The 25,239-nt window shown below is 60.8% G+C and overlaps 1 protein-coding gene across 1 annotated transcript; it reads left to right on the forward strand.

The window, feature by feature from the left end:
- Positions 1-25,239, forward strand: THBS2 (thrombospondin 2). Its single transcript, XM_044242237.1, has 22 exons — positions 1-30; positions 2,515-2,587; positions 4,010-4,566; positions 5,744-5,828; positions 8,337-8,533; positions 10,051-10,191; positions 10,683-10,779; positions 12,711-12,881; positions 13,101-13,277; positions 13,977-14,150; positions 14,537-14,664; positions 14,735-14,887; positions 15,329-15,547; positions 16,285-16,392; positions 17,138-17,297; positions 18,446-18,564; positions 19,162-19,396; positions 20,622-20,849; positions 21,260-21,531; positions 22,052-22,149; positions 23,335-23,474; positions 24,272-25,239. Exons 2-22 carry the CDS (start codon positions 2,536-2,538, stop codon positions 24,277-24,279), a joined length of 3,519 nt encoding a protein of 1,172 aa, XP_044098172.1. The 5' UTR covers positions 1-30; positions 2,515-2,535; the 3' UTR covers positions 24,280-25,239.

A 25,239-nucleotide genomic window follows, 5' to 3' on the forward strand; every position in this document is an offset into this window, starting at 1 on the left:
CAGCCTCGCCACAGCTGCCTCGCGGGCCACGTAAGAGCTTCACACAATTACTGAAAAATCATTGCATTGTCTTTACTTTTTGGAAATGGCTGTTTTGATTTCTAAGAAGGGAGAAGGAAAAAGTGCCTCCTAGATTGGCAGGGTGAGGTCTTCCCACTGCGAGCAGGGCTGCCGGGAGCAAGTCCCCGGAGCGTCCTGTCCGCCTCCTTGGAGGGCGTTGGGGCTGACGGTCCTTGCGGCACTGACTCGTGTGCTTGCCTGTGAGTCTGCCGCAGGCCCGTGTTTTCAGCTTCAGAGTAAGCAGCCCCCAGAGTTTGTTGTGGATGTGGGGGCCATGTGGGAGGTGTTCGAGAAAAGTCCTCCTCAGCAGCCCGAGCGCAGGGAGATCATAGAGTCTGCGATTCTAAACATTACTAACTCAGAAGTGTCTTTGAATGTCACTAATGGGTCACGCACAAGCGTGTGAGGACCCTGGAATCCAGCTGTGATGCAAGTGGGGGCCGATCCACACAGGAAAGTCTGGACCGTGGTCCCCGGAGGGGGCTGCTGTGTGGCTGGTGGGGAGGCTGTGCTGGGGGGGAGGGGGGCTCCTAGGTGATCTTGTCCCTCTGATGGAGGGAATTAGGATTCGCTCAGGAAAGTTATTGCTGCTTGGATTGCTGATATAAAAGAATTTTAAGAGGTCTTTATGCATTCTAATTACATTCTGTTGCAGAAAGTCTTTGAAGTCTTTCTTTGGAAAAATGAGAGCCCAAACACAGTAAGTGTGTGGAAGTCAAGGGCTCAGAGAGGGCAGCGTGCGTCCCTATGTCCGTGCTGTGTGTTGTACGGGGCACGGCATGTAGTAAGTGCAGTGGCTGTCCCTGCCGCTCCCGGTCTTGCCTCGACCTCGTGAGATGAGATGCGACCCCCTCATTTGGCCAGAGTCCCGATTCCGGCGACACTCCTGTTTTGGGGACCAGACAATTTGGTTTTGTTAGCAACAGAGTACAAACTGCTGTGTTTAAGACACTCAGGAAGCTGGACCTCTAGAGCTTGAAAAAAGTGCCTTTTGGGGGGATCACACTTTGCCAGAGCCAGCCATCCACCTTGGTCTGCAGGGGACAGACAGCACACATCTGGTCGAGGGGACACGGGGGCCTTGGTTGCACTCACTGCCGTTCACACTCAGTGGCAGGGGTCACTCTGGGTTGTCTAGAGTGCTTCCTTGTGACCTTGGGCCTTGGAGAACCCAGATAGCAGGTCTGGGCACAGCCATCCAGGGCATTTAGCACACGCCCGTGCCTGCCGTGCCTGCCACGCTGCCTGCGCCCTTTACCATGTGGACTCCCTCAGCTTATTTCTCACAGTGACCCTGTCTGTGGAAGCTTCAAAGAACTGCTCTTCATTTGACAGGGGGCCACAGTGGGGTAGGAGGGTGAGCAGGCCCCCCTGGGGGCACGGCGTTGAGCCTGCCCACGAGGGCCCGCCGCCTTACAGTGCGCGGCTGGAAAACAAGCCGGCCCAGGACTTGTTTGTGGAGAGGCTGCATGCAGCAGAGTCAGACTCGAGAGGGGCCCCGCTCCCGGGGAACCATCCTCCATCCCAGGAACCTCAGCTTCCAGGTCACCAGATCCTTCTGGCGAGGGATGCTGGTTGGCTTTCTGCAGCCCTAGTAGCTCACGAGCTTTGCTCTCCTCCTGGAGGAGACGCTGGGGGCTCAGCGGGAAGCAGCCTGCTGCTGGGAGGGACCTCCGGGCCCCCCGTGCAGGGCAGGATGCTGCCGTGGGAGAATCAAGGCAGGGAGGGCAAGGGTTAAGAGCAGAGTAGGCTTCTGTCCAGCACTCCTGAGTTCTGGCCCAGTGTCTGCTGGCCTGAACCATGCCAGCTGAAAATCCTCAAGGATGGAAAAACAGGCTTGCAAGAAAATAGAACAGCCGAATAAAAGTGATTGCTAAGTGGAATGCTATTTGTGTGTGTGTGTGTGTGTGTGTGTGGTTAGGATACACCAAATTTAATTTACTTCTCCTGCATGTAGTTAATATTTATTCTATTTAAGTTATGCACTTATTTTTTTCTTGACTATTTACTCAAAGATGTCTTCATAGATGATTTTCTAAATAATGCTGATACTTTCCTAAATTCATGCTTCCTGGGTTTAAGTCTTGGCTACACTTCTCACCAACAACATTGCTCTGGGCAAGCACTTAACTCTTTGGGGTCTTCATTTACCCATCTGTAAAATGGGCATGGTAATAACAGTATTTGCCTCTCAGGTCAGTATGAGGATCAAATAATATGAACATTTGAGATGTGATTAGTTCAGTGCTCTGTCGGCACGTGCTGGTCCAGTAAGAACCAGCTGCAGTCAGAAGCACCCTCAGAAAAGCCAACTTCTTATCAAGCGTTTACTTTCCACAGATCCACTTGTTTCTGATTCTGATGCACAAACTGTCCATGTGAGTGAAAATCCCAGGCAACACGGAGAGTTGCCGCCGTGTATGCCTGTGTGACCAGGGTCTGCTTCCTCCGTAGGGCTCGGCTGCAGACGGCAGCATGACCTGGACGCTGGTGCTGCTCGCCCTCTGGGTCTCGTCTAACGCTCAAGGTGAGTGCGGACAGTGTCCCTGGTCGTCCGGGGCTGTTGAGTGCCAGCAGCTGACGTGACTGCCATTCCTTAGAACATCTGGAACCTCCTTCTCAATACATATTTACTTACTTTTGAGTTCACATAATAGGAAATTACTTATTTTTGGAAAATCTAAGTATTAGAGAAAAATACTTTCTCCTTGACACACAGCATTGGCTGTGCACATTGAGCCATTTTTTTCCCACCGGCTGAATTTGTAACTGGAGGTGGTTGGTGCTTCAGAACTCTCTGCTTCCCACTTTTTCCCCCACTTGAAAATGTATCATAAGTATTTCCCCACGTGTGTATTTTCTTACCACATGGTTTTGTGTAGTACGCTGTCGGGAGAGAACCCGGATATTTTTAAGGCCAATCTCCATCGACATCATAAGTTTATCATCGTGAGTATAAATGACGCTGCCGGAAGTCCTTTTGTGAATAAATCTCTACTCACGTTTGTGATTCTATCTTTAGAAAAAGATCTAAAAGTAAAATTGCTGAGTCAAAGGTTTAAACTACTGTAAGAATTGTTGTCACGTTGCCCAATGGCTATAGTAAGGGTCGTGGAATTCACAGTCAGATCAGCAACACTGTAAATGTAACGTTTGAACTTGCCACGTAGGAGATGGAAAACTATGCTTCCCCTAATATTTCTATTCAATTACTTTGAATTATTTAACCCATTTTATTTTGGGACGGTCTGATCACTTTTCTTTCCAGTCATTCGCATGGTGACTTAAAACTATTGACCTGTAGACTGGAGACCGGCCACTGTCTCAGAGCAGTCTGGAGAGCATTCAGTAACACTCTCAATAGTACTTCTGTGAAATAAAGGGATACAATGTAACTTGTGTAATCACAGACTATGCTTCTGCAAGTAAAGAGATACAATGTAACTTGTATAAGTCACGCTCTCTATAGGAAAGCAACGTGTAATGTAATCCTAACAAGACAGAGGCCCCTTTCCTTTGCAGGATTGTTTTCCTGGGCCATCACATGGTAGACACAGGGCCACACCTAAGCCTCAGATCGGGTGGGAGAACAGGAGACAGATTCCAGAAGGTGTGTGGAGCCTGACTCGGGGCAGTGCATCCTCCCCTGAAAAAGTCTGGCTGCGGAGAGTGCCAGCTAATCTAGACAAAGTGCTCGGCTTACCTTCTGGCATGTGCTCCCGCTGTCTTGGGGCCTCGCTTTGGGAAGCAGCCCAGAGACAGAGGATAACGGTTTTACGTGAGAGCTGTCATTAACGCCCTAGGAGAAAGGGGGGGGATCCGGGGACACTGAGGCTGCAGTGGCTCCGTTACACGTGATATCACGGTTTGCTCCCTGCCAGTAAGAATGCCCTCTGGGCTTGTGCTCATCCTGTTTGCTGGCAATCACTCTGCTCTGTCCCCACTGCAGCCGGTGCCCAGGACGAGGACATGGCCTTCGACCTTTTCAGCATCAGCAACATCAACCGGAAGACCATTGGGGCCAAGCAGTTCCGGGGGCCAGACCCCAGTGTGCCTGCCTATCGCTTCGTCCGCTTTGACTACATCCCACCAGTGAACGCAGATTACCTCAGCAAAATCGCCAAAATCATGAGGCAAAAGGAGGGGTTCTTCCTCACGGCCAGCCTGAAGCAGGACCCCAAGTCCCGGGGCACGCTCCTGGCTCTGGAGGGCCCCGGCGCTTCCCAGAGGCAATTTGAAATCGTCTCCAATGGCCCAGCAGACACGCTGGACCTTACCTACTGGACAGATGGTACCCAGCACGTCATTTCCCTGGAGGACGTGGGCCTGGCTGACTCCCAGTGGAAGAACATCACCGTGCAGGTGACGGGGGAGACCTACAGCTTGTACGTGGGCTGTGACCTGATCGACAGCTTCACGCTGGACGAGCCGTTCTACGAGCAGCTGCGGACAGAGAGGAGCCGGATGTACGTGGCCAAGGGCTCTGCGCGAGAAAGTCATTTCCGGGTACGTGTGGCAGGGTCTCGGCCGGTGCGTGAGGCGGGTCGAGGGAGCTGGGAGCGGACCAGCAAGGGCCTCTCTGAACCTGATGCCCGTGCTGGCGCAGGTCAGGCCTGGCCTGGGAGAGACATGCCACCGTGCGTGGACACACAGAGACATGCACATGCAAACGTCACCTGTGTATATGCACACGCACAGACCCATACACTCATGTGCAAGTCACACACCTGCACGCACACCACTGCACACGCACACACACACACACTCGCGCACACTCTTTTCTCAACTGCAGATGAGCAGAGGTGTGTTTCTCACCTGTGCAAACGGTCACGGGTTTCCAGACGGAAGACTGATTTGATGACCGAGACACCAGTCCCCTTCCGACGTTCTGGAAGTCCCAGGCTCTGCATGTGGAGTCCGCTGCCCGCTCCCTGTTTAGCACTGAGATGCTAGGAGATCTGATTTACAGCCGTGCTTTTTAAGAAAAGGGCTGTGGATTTATGAGGGGCTAGCTGCACATTCGTCTTAAAACACATTCACGCTGAAGTAGATTTTGGAAGCGCTCTCTGTGACCACAAGCGTCTAGAACCCGCAGTGGGGTCAGTGCTTTGCTCACCTCCAGATCTGCCTTCTTGGGAAATCAAGGTGCCATTGAATTCAGTTTTTGGAGGAGAGGCGAGCGTCCTCACCGGCCGTTGAACTAAGCCCTGGTGGCCGTCAGGGAGGTCCTGTGGGCCCCGCCAAACGAGCCGCTGACCCCTCACAGGGTGGAAGGCTCTCTCCCCTGAGAGAGTCCACATCTGAGAGTCGAGCACGGGGCTTGTGAGACCATTAGCCAGGCGCCGGCAGCCAGCAGAGTCCCTGCAAAGGACGTGCAGCCCAGAGGTCCGACCGGACGTGTTCGGAAGACAGAAGCACATACGAGTCTGGGGGCCACCCTCACGGTCTTGCAGTGCGATCCCTGGTCTGTGCTGTGCTGAGAGCAGAGCCTCAGCGGTAACGGACACGCCAGCGAGCGCCAGAAGTACGGAGAGAAGCGTTCTCGCTTTCCCTTCCATGTTTATACATTATGTACTCATATTCCATGTCTTTTATATATTATGTAAACACCTTATGTGTTTAAAATGTCACCCAGCCCAGCGTCAAACGTTTGGTGTCTGTCCGCTGCTCTCCTTCTCTGCAGGGCTTGCTGCAGAACGTCTACCTAGTGTTCGAGAATTCAGCGGAAGACGTCCTGAGCCAGAAGGGTTGTCCGCAAAGTCAGGGAGGTAGGTGTGCCTGAGCACCGCATTCTGCGTCTCCTTTCTGGTCTTGCATGGATTTCTACCAGGAGGTGTGTGCATGTCTGTGTGTGCATGTGCGTGAGCGTGTGTGAGTGTGTCTGTGTGTGTGCATGTGTGCACATGTACATGCGTCTATGTGGGGGGCACTCGTGGGGATTTAAGAAAAATATTCTAATAAAGGGATTACTGTCTTTGAGTGAGTTTGCTGGTCAACTTAGACATGTTGACATCTGAAAATTTATAAACTGCCTGAAAGATTAATTTTGAATATATTTTAATAATCTAAAATAATCCATTTTATGAGCCAAAAAGCCGATCCGTGCATTTTAACATGAATCCATGCAAACTTTCCAGTCTGTTAGTGTGTGAAGACCACCTCTGCAAGCCAGCAGCTCTGGTGGCCGTGGTTAGCGGGGGTTTCTCACACTCCTCACAGCTGCGGACAGAGCCCGAGGAAAACCTCCACACTGTGGGACCCATTGACATGATCTCACATCGTCTGTTCATGGCCGTTTGCATTTGCCTCCGGCCGTAACCGGACAGCCTGTTCCCGAGCATTTGCTTTATGCAGCTCATTCCGCTGGGCTCCGTAAACTCAGCACCAGTAAATCTTCAAAGTACCTCTGGGATGGGGTGGAGGCGCCGGGGCTCTGGGTGCATGGTGGACGGAAGGACTCCCTGTAGGCTGGCCGCCCGCACGGTGCCCCCTGTGGCTCCTTCTGTGAGTTCCTCTCACTGAGACCCTTCCTCGCGTCAGACGGTGCCGTCGGGTGAATGCCGGTCCCTCGCTCACGCGCGGCGGGTGGCGTCTGTAGGGCATGCCGGCGGCTCTGAGACCCGCGCTCCCCCGCACCAGGGCTGGACCCGGCCTGCGCGGAGCTGGGACCCTCATGTCCGCCCTGCTGGAGCTGGACGTGCCGCTCGGAGGCCGCTCGGAGGCCGCGCCCCTCCCGTCTGCACCTGCTCCCGGCTGGGCCGTTCTCCTCGGGGCAGGAAGGGAATCCCGAGAGCCATGTTGGCGGACGGCGAGGGGGAGAGGCTCGCAGCGCTGCTCCCGCCACACAGGCTCCCACGATAAGCCCCTCGTGCGTGGTACCTGCTGCGGCTCTGGCCTCATCCCGTGTCTCCAGCCCGGCTAACAGGCCAACTACCGGTCCCTGTGATTTAAGCCACTGCCTTTTTGGGAGGAACGTGCTTTTTCAGAAAAGACTAGGATAGTAAACAGACGTCTGATGCCAACTGCTCAGGAAGGTTTCACAGAGAAAGCAGAGTGGCTTTTGGGGTGTCCTGACACGGGGGGCTGTGCCATGTGACGGGAAAGCTGAACCCCACCTGGGTGTTGAGTTCCTGGAGACCTGCAGCCTCCACAGTAGGACAAGAGGCTCCCGTCTGGGTCCAGGTCTAACCACAGGCAAGACTGCCGCAGAAGGGGCAGAGGGGGGTGGACGCCGTGACTGTGGGGCATCCCGTCCTAAGGAGGTGCTCTGTGGTCTGTCCGAAATCAGGCGGCGGTGGGCCGTGGGGTGCATTCCTGGACGCAGTATTGTTTTTAATCTGATACCCGGGAGCACTGGCTGACGTGTTTATGTTTGGGGCTATGCGCCCCTATCCAACCAGCAAGCCGGGGGAGCTCCCAAGGTCAGGATCGTGGCAAGGATTTATCACAGCAATAAAACCTCAGGAGCGGGAGGCCCTGCAGGGCGACAGTGTCCATGAGGTGTAACTCAGCAGTGAGATGCTGAGATCACGGGGCACCTTACTCCCGTGGCAGTCCTGTGCTGGGGGCCATGGCCGTGTCCAGGCTGGTCCCGCTCCTGCGAGAGAGAGCCCCCTCTCTGGACTGGCCTAAGCCTGTTTCCAGTTTGTGTCCCCACCATGTATGTCCTGTGGTGAGGACCCCAGAGGGTTTGTGTGGCTTCAGGGACAGCAAGGGGGTCCCCTGGTCGAACGTCTGAGGGGTCTGCCCTTCCCTCCAGGGCATGGTGCAGGGCCCAAAGAGAGAGGACGTGAGTGCGAGGGAGGCCCAGTGACGTCCTGACCAGCAGGAGGACCGTTGCTGCCTTGATGCAGAGCAGGCGGCCCCAGTAAACGGTGTTTGGACTAGAAAAAGGGGCTAGTGAGGTTGGGGAGCCGTGGATTTACCCAGAGCACGTGGGTGGAGGCTGGTCCAGCTGGGGATGGAAGACAGGCTGGCCCGGGAGATCGTCTCCTCCTGTCGGTCTGAGTCACTCGCGGGCCCGACTCCGCCAGGCGCAGACCGTCTCCAGGCTTCCGCCTTCCGCTGCCGCCTTGCTGCTGAGCACCACGGTCGCGTGGCCCGTGGCCATCCGTGGTGCTGCTGGCAGCTGTCCCCGAGCGGGCAGAGTGCCGTTGGACCAGCAGGGCCGTGCCGGACGCCGTGCCGTCACGTGCCGTTCTCGGGTGGACCTTATGCCTGTGGCACCCCCTCCCCGTGGCCAGGCCACACTCACCGCCATCCCTGTGCTTCTGCAGCTGAAGCCAACGCCATCAGTGAGACCACAGAGACGCTGCACCTGAGCCCTCAGGTGGCGCCCGAGTACGTGGGCCCCGGCGCGCCCCGGGAGCCGGAGGTGTGCGAGCGATCCTGCGAGGAGCTGGGCACCATGATGGCCGAGCTGGCGGGGCTGCGCGTCGTCGTCACCGAGCTGCACGAGAACCTGCGGAAGGTGGTGGGTGCCGGCGGCCGCGGCAGGGCCAGGGGGCGGGGGGCAGGGACCTCGGGATCCCAAAGGCCCGCGGGCTCCACGGGCTCAGGACGGTTCTCAGCCAGGGGACGCCCGTGTTCCCAGCAGACACACGTTCCGAGGGCGGGGAGGCGCTTCTGGGGGAGGGACCACAGAGGTCTGGGAAGTCAGGGTGTGGTCAGGACAGCACCAGCCGGGTGACCAGCACCTCAGGGAGGCGACCGTGACTCAGGTGACAGCGGCCGGCTTCTCCAGGGACGTACCCTCCACTGGCCTAGGGGACAGGAAGAGGGTGGCTCCCGTGAGAAGGGAGGGAGCAGCGGGGAGGATGCCCGGAGAGTCTGCCCGTCTGGGGGTGCCCGTTTCCACCCTCTGCCCCACAGGAAAGGGCCTGGGGCTGTGTCTGACTGTGGTCCAGGATGGGGTGGGACCAGCTCCGTGTCCACTCCATGGGGAGACCGAGGCAGTGGGCATGGTGAGCTCACAGCAAAGGCTTAGCGCCTTCCAGAACCTTCCAGTGTGTCTGTGACTCTGGAGCAGGAATGGAAGCAGGAGTGCCAACCGTAGCCCCACTGCCCCCCGTGTGTGGGGGCACAAGTCTGCTTTGTGGGCCTGTCACCAAGCGAGGGGAGGGTCTTCTTGGGAGACGTGGGTGGCCTCGCTGCCACCGACCCTGCATCCAGGGCTGCCACGCAAGCAGAAGGGGATGAAAAGGGCTTTGGGACAAGCTTGCTTAGCTTGGAGTTGGGGACAGGGACATGGATGACCTCCCAGAAACCTCCTGGATAGTGTGTTTCTGTGCGTTTTGGGGCAAGAGTGGCCATGCCTTTCTTGTGATTCTCTTGGGGACTGTGACCCACGCTCCTACGTGGTGGGGAGACACCCACAGCCCGTCGGCCGGGGGAGCACTAGAAACACCTATCGGGGGCGGCCCATGTCATTTTCACGTACTTGATTCTGTTTAAAGCCTGCGGTCTTCTCCTCCCGTCTGTAATCCCCGAGACAGCAAGAATTAGGTGTGTCCTTGCCACTGGGCTCCCAGACCAGGTCTGCCGCTTCTGCAAGAACGGGTGAATCCGCATATTGACTGTCAGTTTTCAGCGGTGCTTGGCCGGCAGGGTCCCTTCTCTGTCCAGCACTGCCGGGTGCTGGGCCCCGAGTCACGGTCACACCCAGGGCTAGAGCCCTCTGGGCAGACGTGCCGAACAGTGAGCTCCAGACCGTGGGTCCGTGGGGCGCCGGGTGTGCGGGATGCTGTGGCGGGCGATGGTGACGAGGCTGCCGACGGCGGCCGTGGCATGACCTGCTCGGGGGAGGTTCTGCGCGGCCTGATGCCGTCTCACCGAGGGGGCCGTGGCGCCCCACGCAGAGCCCTCCGCAGGCCGGCGGCTCCAGTCCAGACCACGGGCGCTCTCAGGGCACGGAGGCGATTCCTTCTCGTCTGTGGGCACGGGTGGGTGCGTTGTATCTGTCGACACGGAAACGTTGCCTCAACCTTCCAGTCCAGCGACAACCAGTTCCTCTGGGAGCTCATCGGCGGCCCGCCCAAGACGAGGAACATGTCCGCTTGCTGGCAGGACGGCCGGTTCTTCGCGGAGAACGAGACGTGGGTGGTGGACAGTTGCACCAAGTGCACCTGCAAGGTGAGACGTGGGGACGCGTGTCCTCTGAGGGCAGAGAGGCCTGTGTGGGTGGCCGCACTCCTGGCTTCCCTGGTGAGCCACGGAACGTGTGAGCCACGTCGGGAGACCCAGTGTGGGGACCTAAGTGAGGCACCAGCCAGCCCCACTGCTTTGCACTAAAGAGATGAGCTCCAGGGGGTGAAAGACTATTTCACGGGAGGCGGGAGGCAGCCGGGGCAGAGCTGGCCGGCACCCATAACTCCGGGCAGCTCCATGGGGCCGGGGGGCAGGTCACAGACCACATGGTGATCAGTAGGTAACTTGGCCTCTTGCCCTTAGGGAGCGCTCCCCGTTTCCACCAAGGGCGGCCTCTGGGGTCAGCAGCATGCCGAAACCTGGCCCTCCCGCCCCGTGCACGGGCCCAGCCGTCCCCCCAGCCCTTCCCATCCAGCCCTCGCACTGATGTTTGCTCGTTTAAATGAGGGTTTCATGGACCCCTTTTTTGCCTGCAGAAATTTAAAACCGTTTGCCACCAAATCACTTGTCCCCCTGCGACCTGCGCCAACCCGTCCTTTGTGGAAGGAGAATGCTGCCCGTCCTGCTTCCACTGTAAGTGCGCGTGGGGCTTGGGCCACCGCCTGCCCATCTGTCTGTGCCTGCTTGCTGCTCTGCCTGCTGACCCGCCGCTGGCCAGGACCTCACACCTGTGAGCTGGACGTGGGGGAGGGCGCAGGCCGCCTCACCCCGAAGCGGTTGGCACTCACGGTCCGCACTGACCAGGAGTCTGAGCGTCCTTGGAGTTCAGGCTCCTGTCCTGTCACCCGGGTGAGGAAGTGGACTCAGTAGCTGCTGTGCAGGGATAGAGCAGCACTGGGAGCCGGGCACCGAGGGTGTTAGGGCAGCTTGTAACCCTGCCGGCGCACCCCACAGGGAAAGACGACAGGAACAAAGCCCATCAGAGCCTCCCCCCTCCCCACTGCTTATAGACGCACCCCCAGGAGCAGACACGGGGTGGGAGGGCGCCCACGGGCTGAGCCCGCGTCTGTGGACATCCCCTGGCCTGCAGGGCTCTCGGGAGCCAGGGTCCAGCGGAGGCTCAGGTCCTCACCCACGTCCTGCTGTGCCGTGTCGCCGGCCCCTCACCTGGGGGTGGTGGCTTTGCGCAGACGCCTTCCCAGGCTTCGCTGCCCCTGTGTCCCAGCCGGGGCAGCCCCGGGCATGTCCCCCTCTCCTGCCGCTGAGCTCCGCCACATCGGTCCTTCTGGGAGCCACGTGGGCCCCTCTCTCCTTCCCGTGTGAGCGTGCCGGCCACTCCGCGGGCGCCCGGGTTCCCGGAACGTTTGTTCTCTCGTGGTTGTTTATCCTCCCCTGCCTGGTCTGGGGCCTGGAGGCCGAGGTCACAGGCTGGGGACGCCCTGCAGGCTTTGTCCCCAGGGCCGCCCCTTCTCATGTGCCCTCTGGATGCAGCTGGAGAATGGCAGGGGCTGTGAGGTCAGGCTCTGACACTCTGATTTGGGGCAAAATATAATTTTTCTGGGGCTCAATTCATTGTCTGTAAAATACGGGAGGGTTACACAGCCTACTCGGGGTTAGTGTTTTTTTTTTAAGATTTTATTTTTTTTATCTGAGAGAGAGAGACAGTGAGAGAGAGCGTGAGAGAGGAGGTCAGAGGGAGAAGCCGACTCCCCGTGGAGCTGGGAGCGCCATGTGGGGCTCGATCTCGGGACTCCGGGATCGTGACCTGAGCTGAAGGCCGTCGCTCAACCAACTGAGCCACCCAGGCCTCCCAGGGTTAGTTTTATGATTGAAACGGACAGTGTCGAGGCAGACGGCGTGTACGAGAGCCTGAGGCGCCTTCCGAGTTGATACGCACCGTGCGTGGCGCGAGGCAGATGATGAAAACACGATCCCGAGCGGAGCCCGCGTCCGACTAGAGGGGACCTTCCATGCTGCCGAGTGTGGTCTCCGTGACCTTATTCTCATCTGGTTTCCTGCGTTCTGGAATGTTTACCCCTTGCAGGGCGCGCACCCCGAGTACGATGAGGGAATCAGTGCGTTTCCTGCTCCCCAGACAGACCTCTTGCAGGGTTACTTACAGAAAGTAATCACTCAGATGATTTTCTTTGCAGGAAATTACCTTTTTATTTAACTTGTCCTGATTTAAATTGTCTGGGACTAAATTTGGTGACCTGTAATCAACCAAAATCGAAATATTTCATTACCATGTGTCACTCAGCAACGGAGGTTGAAAAGGAAGCATGTTAAGTCTTAGTACGTCCCATAAAGCCCCGTGTGGACCTGATTTCAGACTCTTTCCTGTGAACCATCTTCAGAAATCCGTAGACCCCTTCCCCGACCCTGGTGGCCAGCGTGGCTCGGCGTGCAGACGGTAGACCCCAAGGCCTCCACCATGCTCTGCGGCGCACCCCACGCACCTGCCTTCCCCAGCACGTGGCTTCCGCCTCGCAGGCCCTTTGCAGGCCAGTCTGTCCCGTGGCCACCCTGGGCAAAGCTTGACAGACCCTGTGCTTCCCACCCAGCGCTGGATGGCGAGGAAGGCTGGTCCCCCTGGGCAGAGTGGACGGAGTGCTCTGCCACCTGTGGCTCAGGGACCCAGCAGAGAGGGCGGTCCTGTGACGTCACCAGCAACACCTGCCTGGGGCCGTCCATCCAGACGCGGGCGTGCAGCCTGGGCAAGTGTGACCATCGCAGTGAGTGTCCAGGCCTCTGGGTGTCAGGGCTGCGGTGGGCATCGCTCTCCTGTGGGTGGGGGCGCCAGTGGGGTCGGGCTGGGCTTCGGGGACCCCTTAGGCTTGTCTGGGGGCTCCTGCGGGGGAGGGTCCTTCCCCGGCCGCTTCTCTCCACTCCTGCATGTGAGCAAACGTGGGGCCAGGGCTGCCCTGACACGCTTGTCCTCGTCTGTGTGCCAGTCCGGCAGCACGGGGGCTGGAGCCACTGGTCACCTTGGTCGTCCTGCTCAGTGACCTGCGGCAGCGGCAACATCACGCGAATCCGTCTCTGCAACTCGCCCGTGCCCCAGATGGGGGGCAAGAACTGCAAGGGCAGCGGCCGCGAGACCAAGGGCTGCCAGGGCGCCCCGTGTCCGAGTAGGTGGGGTGAAGGCCGGGTGGGAGCGGGTGTCCGCACACGGCGGGGCGCTGGGGTCTGGGGCCAGGCCCGTTCCTGCCGGCGGCCGTGGGGCCGGGCCCGAGCCATCGAGGCACCACCAGACCTCGCAGGCTGCGTGCTGGAAGCCGGCCTCCGGGTGACTCCGGAAGGCCTGCGAGCCCTGACTTCACCAGAGCCAGCCCAGAGAGACGACAGCTCACCCACGATTCAGGGAAATATCAGTTTGTACCGTGGGCGCTGGGCGGTGCGCCCTTCACCGGGGGCCACGTGCAGGGCCCAGAGCGGTGGGTCTCAGGGGACGGGTGGGTCTCAGGGGACGGCAACCCAGGGTGCCAGGAGCCTCTCCGAAGCCCCAGTCACGCCTGCGAGGACAGCCGGCGAAAAGGAGAGTGTGGGGAGCTTCCCCTCACTGCTGAGCTGTCCGTCAGACGAATGTCAGCTCTTCCATGGTGGGGCCCCTGGGCCGGCAGGCCCCGGCCAGCGGCCCCCTTCTCCCCACGGCGTCCGTGTGATTTTCCAGAGGTGAAAACCACACCCGCCCACATCCGCGGTCTGCTCCGCCCCGACTCGGTGCCGTGAGCGCGCACTCTTCCCCGTGTTCCAGCCCCACGCGGGGACCCTGCTCCGTCTGGCTTAGGTCGCCTTCCCCGCCAACCCTCTGTGCTCTCTGCCTGCAGTCGACGGCCGGTGGAGCCCGTGGTCGCCGTGGTCAGCCTGCACCGTCACCTGTGCCGGCGGGATCCGGGAGCGGACGCGCGTCTGCAACAGCCCCGAGCCGCAGCACGGGGGCAAGGACTGCGCGGGGGACGTGAGGGAGCATCAGATGTGCAACAAGCGGAGCTGCCCCATAGGTGGGCGTCGGGGGCGGCTCCGGACGCGGAGGACGTAGGGCCGAGCGCAGAACAGCAGAAAAATAGGGAAGAAAGCTCAGCTCTGTGCGCTCGACCGTAACTGCTCTGATCACCGAGCTTGTCTGTGTTTTCACATAAACACGGAGACGCGCGCAGTGAGGGAAATGTTTTGTGCGACGACAGCCGTCCAGGCTCCCTGCAGCCCCTGCACTTCACCACCTGAGGGTCTATTCTTGAGGTGGCGACTCCACCAGAAGCCCCAGCCCCCCCCAGTAACTCAGTTTCCCTGCAGTGAGCCCCTCCTGATGCAGGCAGCGCCTGCGTCCTTCTGCGAGGGGCTGGGGGCGCAGTCCTGTGCTGACCCCGCTCTGCTTCCTCCCACACAGACGGCTGCTTGTCCAACCCCTGCTTCCCGGGAGCCCAGTGCAACAGCTTCCCTGACGGCTCCTGGTCCTGCGGCTCCTGCCCCGTGGGCTTCCTGGGCAACGGCACGCACTGTGAGGACCTGGACGAGGTGGGTCCCTGCCCCGGGGGAGGGGAACTCACGGGGACCGGGCCGGGGCTCACGTCAGCGTGCCCCGCAGTGCGCTGTGGTCACCGACGTCTGCTTCACCACGAGCAAAGCCCACCGCTGCGTCAACACCAACCCCGGCTTCCACTGCCTGCCGTGCCCCCCTCGATACAAAGGGACCCAGCCCTTCGGCGTCGGCCTGGAGGCAGCCAGGACCGAGAAGCAGGTGAGGACCCCGGCCCTTTGCCCTGGGGAGAGGCTGGAAACCCATCGGGGAGAACCTGGGTATTGGGCAGAGGGGGCATGGAAAAGAACAGGGGTGGCCTCCCTAAGGTGGGCAGAGGGCTATGGGAGTGGGAACCTGTCCACCAGCCCCCCTGGACCACCCTGGTGGGTGCAGAGCACAGCGTTCCTGCAGGAGCCCAAACGGACCGGCTGGCAGCACACGGTTCCCTGTGGGCTCGGACATCATGTGCCGCTCGGAAGCCACTGGAAAAGCCTCCAGAGCGAGCATTGCCCCGAGTGTCTGCACGCCTTCCCAGCACCTGCTGTCCCCGCAGCCTCTGAGGGTCCCTGCTCCCCTGCGCTGGTCCCCAAGTGCCCACCTCACACCCTGCCTGGGAGGGGTGAGGTCCGTGTGTCCGAGCCATGTGGCCCTTCCCCACAGGTGTGTGAGCCTGAGAACCCCTGCAGGGACAAGACGCACACCTGCCACCGGCACGCGGAGTGCATCTACCTGGGGCACTTCAGCGACCCCATGTACAAGTGTGAGTGCCAGACGGGCTACGCGGGCGACGGGCTCATCTGCGGGGAGGACTCGGACCTGGACGGCTGGCCCAACAAGAGCCTGGTCTGCGCCACCAACGCCACGTACCACTGCATCAGGGTGAGCGCCGGGCGCGGCCCCAAAGGTGCCCACCCACAGGCTCCTGGGCCTCCTACTTGTCCAGGAACCCCCATTCGGGGTGGTTGCGGCTGTTCGGACGTGACTCACGGGTGCACACGATCAGGGGCTCTGGGGGGTTGCAGGGGCGTCCTCTGCTCGCTCCCCACGGCTCCCTGTGCCGGAGAAGGCTCATGTGTCACCACCTCTGTGGGACGGGGGGCCTGGGCGTGACGGTCCTGGGAGATCTTTGCCGGCTCCAGCCGTGGCCCCGGGGGTCTGGTCTGTTTGGAGGCTGGGACTCCTGGGGCACACGGGGACACAGAATTGAAACGCAGCTCAGGTTTGAATTATGACATGACTGGAGTGAAACAAAATGATTTTTCTAACGACACCAGTTGCCCACTTGTGTGAAGAGCTGAGGGGGACGTGATTTGGACTCTGTGAAGGAGTCCCCGTCACGGGGAGGAGGGGGACGCCGCGGGCTCAGCCGTCCTCCAGGCTCTCAGAGTGGCGGCTCTCCCCCCTCGGGTTTTTGCTCTCTGGTGCTGTTTCGTGGGGGTCCCGGGTGAGGGATGCCAGCCTCCCTGTCTGGCCACGCTGGCCACAGGATGTCGTCTCCAGTGCGGCCTTGCCGGGCCGAAGACAGCTCCCAACCTCCAGGCGACCGGCTCCGTGCCCACGGCCTCACTCCCCTGCCCCCGCATGTGTTCTAACTCGTGTGCGTTCTCTGCTCGCAGGACAACTGCCCGCTGCTGCCCAATTCCGGCCAGGAAGACTTCGACAAGGACGGCACCGGGGACGCCTGTGACGATGATGACGACAATGACGGCGTGGACGATGAGAAGGTGAGGCCGGTGGGTGGCTCTGGGCCTCGGGGTCGGGTAGCCAGGGAGGGGAGCCTCGGCCCAGGTCCCCGGACACGTCTGTGAGCTGCATTCCCGGACACGCAACCCGGCACTGGCCGGGCACGGGCCGCAGGTGCTCTGCTGGGAGGCCGGCAGGAGTTGGACCTCTCGGTGGCTCAGAGGCCTGCCCGCCCTCCTGGGGGAGCCGGCGATGAGCGCAGCCGTCCCCCGGTGAGTGATGTGCCGTCCCCGCAGCCGGGACACACTGGCGCTTCCCGCGGAAACTGCTGCAGGACGCGAGTGAGTCTGCGTGCACACGGGCGCACACCGCTTGTGGAAGCGTGAGTCTGCGTGCACACGGGCGCACACCGCTTGTGGAAGCGTGAGTCTGCGTGCACACGGGCGCACACCGCTTGTGGAAGCGTGAGTCTGCGTGCACACGGGCGCACACCGCTTGTGGAACAGACCCCGCGACTCCTCCTGGCTCCGCCACATCCGCCTCCCACCGACCCACGGACCCTTCGCCACCCGCCTGCTCACTTGTGTGACGGGGACGCGTGGGTTCTCACCACGAGCCACACAGTGTGTCATCGTTGCAGGACAATGTCGGATGCATCCGTGGCCACCCAGTGACGTGGTGACAGTGACGTGTTTGCTGGGGCTGACCGCTCCGTCCGTGAGGGCCGTCCCTCCGTCCCTCCGGCTCCCGTGTGGGGTCCCAACTCCTGCCCTTGCCTTTCCGTAGGACAACTGCCAGCTCCTCTTCAACCCCCGCCAGTTCGACTACGACAAGGACGAGGTTGGGGACCGCTGTGACAACTGTCCGTACGTGCACAACCCCGCGCAGATCGACACGGACGGCAACGGCGAGGGAGACGCGTGCTCCGTGGACATTGATGGGGACGGTCAGTCCTGCTCCTTGACGTGGACACGAGTTCCCGAGTCACCGTCCCCCGACAGGTGTGGCGTAAGCCGGCTGCCCCGTGTGTTGGCACCGGATGAACCGGGACGCTCTGGTGGCAGCTCAGCCTCACCCAACCCGTCCCCCCTGGGGTCAGTGGGGGTCGTCAGCCTCAGGACCTCCCCCCCCAGAACCACAGACACAGCGTCTTCCTTCTCCTGACCCAGGCCCCAGCCCTGCACCCTGTGTCCTTCCCGCTCATCCCCATCAGAGCCCCGCAAGCGAGTCCCGTCTCCCAACAGATCGTGCCTCTGAGACGTGTCGGACGGCAGCGCCCGCCCCCGTCTCCCTGCCTCGGGGTATCCCTCCCCAGCCCTTGTTTCTAATGAGAGATGAGCTGGCCGTGAGGAAGCTGCCGGGGTCCCCCAGGCGTCAGGAACTCCGGCACCTCCAGCTGGCACTCCACCCGAGAGGCTGGGGCCCCGGCAGGCGCCCCCGTGCGGGCGTCTGCAGGCTGGGGCCAGCGGGTGCCTCTGCCCTGGCCGTGGCCGGAGCACCAGCCAGCCCTTCCTGGGGATGTGTTCTTGCTGCTCTCCGCATCCTGCCCCCTCGGGCCCCCCTGGTCCCGGCGGGAGTGCCTCGGTCTGTCCTGAGTGTCCCGCTGACTCAGCGGTTGTGCTCTCCAGGGTTTTGCCCGCAGCGGACGGGGTTGTGTGACCCACTGTTCGGTCGTGTTCCCGTGGCTCCGGTGCTGACGGGACTCAGCACCGTGGCGGGGGGTCTTGCGATGAGGTATCGCGGGAATCGCTGGCCTCGGCCTCTATCGCTTTTCCTCCGCGGAGCAAATGGTGACGGGGAGGGAGCCCGCCCCGGGTCCAGGCCTAGGGGATGGAAGCGAGGGAGACGGTCCGCACGGTGAACTCGGCTCGCCGTGAGAACACAGCTTCTCGTGGTGCCGCGTTGCCCGGAAACCTCCGCGAGGTTCAAACGAGGCGGATCTGGACTTTGACAGGAAACCTGACGTGTTTTCCCACGAACGCTGTCATGGTTCCGCGTCACGATCTTAGATCCTCGTTGTCAGATGGACGTTTGGCTCTGAGTTGCTCAGTGCAGTAGGAAAAGCTCTTTTGTCTTTCCCTGGATCGCCCACAGACGTGTTCAACGAGCGGGACAACTGTCCGTACGTGTACAACACTGACCAGAGGGACACGGACGGGGACGGCGTGGGCGACCACTGCGACAACTGCCCCCTGGTGCACAACCCGGACCAGGTAGCTGATCTCGCGGTCGGTCCGCTGGGTCGGCGAGCAGCGTGGGGTCGGGGGGTCTGTCCCTTGTAGACCGTCGTGTGCTGGCGGCTCTCGGCTGCTGGGAGAGCACGCGGCGGCCCCGGCGTTTCAGGAGTCGGACGGAAGCCGTCACTGACCCGAGCGTTCACTCCCGTATCTCGGTGGCCACAGGCCAGATGCCCGGTGTCTTCCCGCCCTTCCCGACGGGAGCTTCCCTCCGCTCATCTTCCTTTCCGGGAAGCAAACGGGGAATCCGCTTCTCCTCCAGATTTGTCTTTGGAAGATGCAGCGAACAGAACGCGTCGTGGCCGGGCGTGGGCTAGCCTGTCGCGGACGTTGTCGCAGAGGCACTTGGTTCTGCGGTGTTAATTCTTTCCGGGCCTCTTCCCGTGACGTGAGCCTGTGGGGAGCTGTCGTGGCGGTGCCGTGTCCTGGCGCTGCCCCCGGCGCGGACAGCCCTCCTGGGGACACAGCCGCGCACGTGCAGGAGGCGGCCCAACCCCAAGGTCCACGGGATGCCCAGCCTGGCGCCCCACGCGCTGGGCAGACACTCAGAGTGGGTCTTGCTCTGTCCCCCAGACCGATGTGGACAACGACCTTGTGGGAGACCAGTGTGACAACAATGAGGACATCGATGAGGACGGCCACCAGAACAATCAGGACAACTGCCCCTACATCTCCAACGCCAACCAGGCCGACCATGACCACGATGGCCAGGGCGACGCCTGTGACTCAGATGATGACAACGACGGGGTCCCCGACGACAGGGACAACTGCCGGCTGGTGTCCAACCCGGACCAGGAGGACTCGGATGGTAGGTGCCTCAGCAGGGAGCCCCGGGGGCCACGTCCGTGGAGGAAGTGGGGCGCTGTGCTCCCCCCCGGGAGAGCCCGCCGGGCCAGGCCAGGCTCCGCCTCGGGGTGGCTCTGCGTCACATCTGTCGGTGGTCTCTGCAGAGAGGCCCCGCAACAGGCAGGACGAGGCGGGGGTCTGGGGCACATCGTGTCGCCTCCTGACGGTGAGGGCTGCGGCTTGCCATGGACAAAGCAACAGACAATGGAGGCTGTGAAATATCAGGAAAAGGGGCAGGTTTTCTGGGCAGCTAAGCCCACCCAGGGGGCTGCAGGGGGACCTGGGACCCCGGGAAGGTCTCCAGCAGACAGTGATGTGCACGCTGTGCCCGGGGCTTCTGGGGGAGTGTGAGAAAGTGGTGGCAGGTGCGGGAGGCGCTGCTCGGCCTTCCAGAGCGGAGATTGGGGGGCGTCTGAGACACGGAGCCACAGGTGCACAGGGACTCGGGGCCTGGGGCCAGCTCCAGGGGTCCCTTCCCTACCCCTGAGCCATGTGCCTGATTCCTGTGGGACACGAAGACCTGTGTGGACCCACGGCACTTGCTCAGGCCACCCGCGGTCGTGTGGGGGAGGGGCCGGCTCGTGGGAGGGCTCAGGGCTTCCCGGTGTCCTCACGTGAGTGCGCCCGCCTGCGCCCGTCGTGGGCCACGCACCGCTGGTTTCCAGAATGGGACGGGAAGTTAGCTGCACTCGGTACCTTTTTCTCGTTCCAAAGCAATCGGCGCTCACACGCGCTAGTGTAGGAAGCAGCCGTTGTCCTGGGGGCAGTCGTGCTCACGCAGACTAGCCACTGTGGGGCCCTGGGTCCCCCCTGAGCAGCCAGTGGTCTGGGCCCGCCGCACGCCCCCACCCCTTCCACCACCTTGCTGGACACGTTGAAAGAAGCTTCCAGAAAAAAGAAGGTCGTCCGTCCCCAGGGACAGTCATTTGTAGAGTCAGAACTCTGCTTCCGATCGGAAGATTAGGGGCAGGGCGATGAAGAAAGGTCTGTCGGAAAGCTAGCCGCGGAGGTCCAGTGACACCCCCAGAGCCCGCAGCCCAGGGCTGCGCGGGGACCCTCAGGGCCGGCCGGGGCTGCCGCTCACGGTCACCGCTCCACGGCGCGTCTCCGCGAGCTGTGAGGACGCGCCAGAGAGGCGGGCGGCAAACCCTCTCCTCCGTTTCTCCTCCTGCTTGTGCCGGCGGCAGGCGACGGCCGTGGGGACGCTTGCAAGGACGACTTTGACAACGACAGCGTCCCGGACATCGACGACGTGTGTCCTGAAAACAACGCCATCAGCGAAACGGACTTCAGGAACTTCCAGATGGTGCATCTGGACCCCAAGGGCACCACTCAGATCGACCCCAACTGGGTCATTCGCCACCAAGGGAAGGAGCTGGTGCAGACGGCCAATTCGGACCCCGGCATCGCTGTCGGTGAGCCTCGTCCTTCCTGGTTCCTGGGGACGAGGTGCCCACAGAGCAGGCAGGAGGCTTGCGGGGGTGGGGGTGGGGGTTAGGGCCGTCTCACGGGAGTCCCCACCCTTCCATGTCGGCCTAAATGGTCTTGACAAGGGCCTGGGGAGTCACATGTTTGAAATCTCACATCCAGGATGCCATTTTATGCTGTGGATTTGGTCTGTGAAGTGCTACATGACACAGCACGGGTCCGCCGGCATCTAGGACGTGGGATCTGAACACGCCGATGCCCCTGCGTCCGCAGCGGCCGAGGCACGGAGCCGCAGTGGACTCGTCCTGGGCGCATCCGCGGGTCCCGGGCCGACCTGGCGTCTCCCCACAGGCTGTTTCCGACCCAGTCCTGTGACTGAATGTTTCCTTGACACCAGGTTTTGATGAGTTTGGGTCTGTCGACTTCAGCGGCACGTTTTACGTCAACACCGACCGCGACGATGACTACGCCGGTTTCGTCTTCGGCTACCAGTCCAGCAGCCGCTTCTACGTGGTGATGTGGAAGCAGGTCACGCAGACCTACTGGGAGGACCAGCCCACCCGCGCCTACGGCTACTCCGGCGTGTCCCTCAAGGTGGTGAACTCCAGCACGGGGACCGGCGAGCACCTGCGGAACGCTCTGTGGCACACCGGGAACACCCAGGGTCAGGTGAGGGCGCCGGCCCCTCCGCGTGGCCTTGTGGCTGCCGCGTTCTCCACGGAGCAGGCTCCGCCCCGTCCAGAGAGGCCCGGCCTCCGGGGCATCATCCGCTGGGACTCGAGCTACAGCAGTCCTAACGCTTTCCTGTGCAGCCCCTCCCTGCCCGAAGAGGCCAGCCTGGCGCTCTGAGAAACGCAGCTGACGCTCCTCTTGTAGATTAAGTCTGTCGTTTGTACCTTCCTCTAGAGAGAGGGAGAACCGGTGTTCAGTTGAGCTTTTTGCCCCAGGCCCCGTGTTGAGGCAGAGGATGGAGGACCCGAATCCCCGGCTGGCTCTGGCCCAAGCTTCCCATCAGGGGATCCTGTCCAGGCTGGAGATTTATGCCATGAAACCCCTCAGACGGCGACGTGGCTACCGAAGCCCAGGGGGATTAGTTAGCCCAGTGATATCTTTGTTTCGCATTCGGTGCCGTGGGACCGCGGTCAGGACTCGGGCGCCAGCTAGACTCGGGACGGGTGTGTTTTCCCAGGTGCGTACGTTGTGGCACGACCCCAAGAACATCGGCTGGAAAGACTACACCGCGTACAGGTGGCATCTGACCCACAGACCCAAGACCGGCTATATGAGGTGAGTGGGACTCAGGACCAGCCCGTCCCCAGGGGACGTCCCTCCGCAAGGAGGTCTCCCCACCGCGGGGCACGTCAGAGCGTCAGCAGACACGTCTGCTGGAAACTCCCACTTGCTGCCCTCGTCTCTGGCACATCACAGGCCTTTTCCTCCCCTGCCCCTCCCGGCACACCAGTTCTGGGGAAAAACCAAGCTATGGAAGCGGAGAACATTAAACTTGCCGCATTTGTGGAGCTCAGAGGAAGATAAATGACTTTCCTCCTGATCAGCATTCTGGGCAGGGACAGAGAGTATCCATCGTTATGATTTTTTAAGGAGTTTATTTATTCGTCAGAGCCAGAGAGCGAGCGAGCAGGGGGAGAGGCAGAGAGAGAAGCAGGCGCCTTGCGGAGCTGGGAGCCCGATGCGGGACTCGATCCCAGGGCCCGGCATCATGACCTGAGCCGAAGGGAGACAGTTAATGATTGAGCCACTGAGGCGCCCCAGAAAGTGCACATTAGCTGCTTCTTTGCAAAAGTACCACCGGCCTCCTTCAGAGAACAGACTCGTCTTTCTGTCTGTCACTGTGGACGGCCGCATTTAAAAGCCATCACGGAACCCTCACACGGGTCAGGCTGAGAGGATTTTGCCCTTCCAGCGTGACAGCAGTTGTGAGTGGTTTGGATTAAAACAAATATGGATGATTTAAATCAGGTGTTTGTTTTCTCCCAAAGTTAAACTTGGCTAGAAAGTGCAGGACTGGGCTGGGTTCTTCCCAAGGGCTGGGAGCAGGAGTCTGCGGCAGGAGCGAGCGGCCCGGGGCAGGGAGCCCAGGCTCGCTGTCTGGCCGTGGTGCTCGCTCGCCCGCGGCCGCCTTCCCGTCAGGGAGGCCGTCCTGCTCCAGGCATTCAGAGATAGCCCCGTCCTAGCCGCCGCGAGGGCAGCCTAGCGGGTGGGAACGGCGGGCACGTGGCGTCCGTGCCAGGGCAGGCCGTGGTGCCCAGTCCGTGCGGCCTAGAAACCGTCCCCCCGCCGCGGCGGCTGTCTGGCTCCTGGCGCTGGGGACCGAGCGGCCCGGCTGAGTCCGAGGGGCCAGCTATGGGCAGCGGCGGTGCTTGCAGCCGTGACCTGTTGCTGCTGGGGGGCTGGCGAGGACGGAACTGACCCCGACCGCCGGCGCTCACCCCGCACCCTTTCTGTTTGCAGAGTCTTAGTGCATGAAGGGAAGCAGGTCATGGCGGACTCAGGACCCATCTACGACCAAACCTACGCCGGCGGGCGGCTGGGTCTGTTTGTCTTCTCTCAAGAAATGGTCTATTTTTCGGACCTCAAATACGAGTGCAGAGGTGGGTGAGAACCTCGCCGTGCAGAGACCGGGGAAGGGACGCGCACCTCAATGGTCCTTTCGCAGACGCAGCGTGCGAGGCCGTGAGCGCCCGCTCTGTTCGGGCAGCCCGGTTTGTTTTCTTTCAGTGTCTGTTTTAAATCGAATGTGAATTCCTTCGGTGGAACCAACACTTCCCAACTCACAGGCTCTGCCTGTTCGTCGTACTCTGTCCTCCGCACATGTTCCGGACCACGAGGGTGTTTTAGACTGCGGCCTTGCTAAAGGAGGGAGGGAGCGAGGGAAGGAAGGAGGGAATAGGGAGGGGCAGGGAAGGGGGGAGGACTGGACGGGAGGGGGGAGAAGCAGAAGGAAGGCGGTTCAGGCAGTTCCGAGTCTAGGAATAGATTTGAATCACAATACGGCAGACCTGGAAGGCTGCCCCCTTCCATCTGTCCGTCTGACCTACACCTTCACGAGCACCTGAAAACATTCCCTCCTGCTGATGAGGTCAGGGAGGCTCCAAGGTGCCTTTCAACCACCCCACGCTGGAGACCCACATAAAGAGGGAAGGGAACATGGGAGCGGCGCTTCTGGCGTTGTGGTGCTCTGTTCCGCGTTTCCCTCGTCGGGTTGTCTTTGCAGACGTGACGTTCCCGCCCTCCTTCCTGTGCACACATCGGAGCATCCATCCATCCATCCGTATTGTGGATTTTTCAAAACTTAGGATGATATTCAGGTTCCAGGTAGAACCAAATAAAAGGAAACCGAGCCCGCGGTCCGGCTGTCCTAATTCCACTTACGGCTGTTTGCTCGTAGACGTGTGAGCGGAGCCCGCCGCACCTCCAGAGACGTACTGTAGACGCTGCGCCCTAGACCCCAGCGCACGGCTGCTTCCAGCTTCTCTCTTCAGCAGCAGCTCCTGCCCTCGACCTGGACACGGAGGGTCGTGCACCGCCACCGACCCCGAGCCCGCGAGCCTTCGGAGGATCCGTGTTGAAGGTGAACGTGCAGCCACTCCAGGAACAGCGTGGGGACGCGCGACACTTTCTGTGCAGTGACCATGAGCATGGCATTCCATCGTGTTTTCCTTGTTTGTTTAAAAAGAATGACGTTTACATATAAAATGTAATTACTATTGTATTTATGTGTATATGGAGTTGAAGGGAATATTGTGCACAAGCCATTATCATAAATTAAGCAGGAAAAATATTGCTACGTGACTTTCAGTGTTTGAAGCCATTTCCGTTCCAGTAGCCGGCAACCCCGTCCGGTCGACCCCAGAGACGGGTGCGCCGGAGCACGGCGAGCCGTGGGGGCAGAGAGGTCGGGAGACCCGTCACACGCTGGGGAGCTGGCTGTCTAGTCGGCACGTTAGCAGTGAGGAGAATGAATGAAAGCCCTTCCCCCACACCCCTGCCCACAGCGGAAGCCCCTGTCCGTGGCAGAGAGGGGCAGGTGTGTCCCAGAGGGGACATCCGGGAAAGCAGCACGGGCCCAGTGGGGGTCCGGCAGAGCCTCCCGCCCGACGGGCTTGAGCGACCTCCTGGCCGGCTGTCCCCCGACTCTGCTCTGTCGTTGCCGGGATTCCTGCTCAGCCCCCTTGCCCGTCTCACTGCTGGAGGACTGACCAGCAGACGGACGCCTCCGCCAGGACACCTCCGCCGCTCAGTCCTGTTCTAGGCTTTGAAACCCGGCCAAAGCGGCTTACCGAGTCTGGCAACACTTTCCACTAAGGTTCCCGTTACAGATGTTTCCTTAATATTTATTAAAAGACTGTTGATGCA

This window comes from Neovison vison, chromosome 1 (genome assembly GCF_020171115.1).
Source record: "Neovison vison isolate M4711 chromosome 1, ASM_NN_V1, whole genome shotgun sequence".
In the NCBI taxonomy this organism is placed as follows: domain Eukaryota; kingdom Metazoa; phylum Chordata; class Mammalia; order Carnivora; family Mustelidae; genus Neogale; species Neogale vison.

Bases quoted from the DNA above. Each gene is read 5' to 3' on its own strand.
- THBS2 (XM_044242237.1), top strand. From the start codon at position 2,536: ATGACCTGGACGCTGGTGCTGCTCGCCCTCTGGGTCTCGTCTAACGCT. The intron at 17,298-18,445 runs GTCAGTCCTGCT...GATCGCCCACAG, and splicing joins CGTGGACATTGATGGGGACG to ACGTGTTCAACGAGCGGGAC. The intron at 20,850-21,259 runs GTGAGCCTCGTC...CCTTGACACCAG, and splicing joins GGACCCCGGCATCGCTGTCG to GTTTTGATGAGTTTGGGTCT.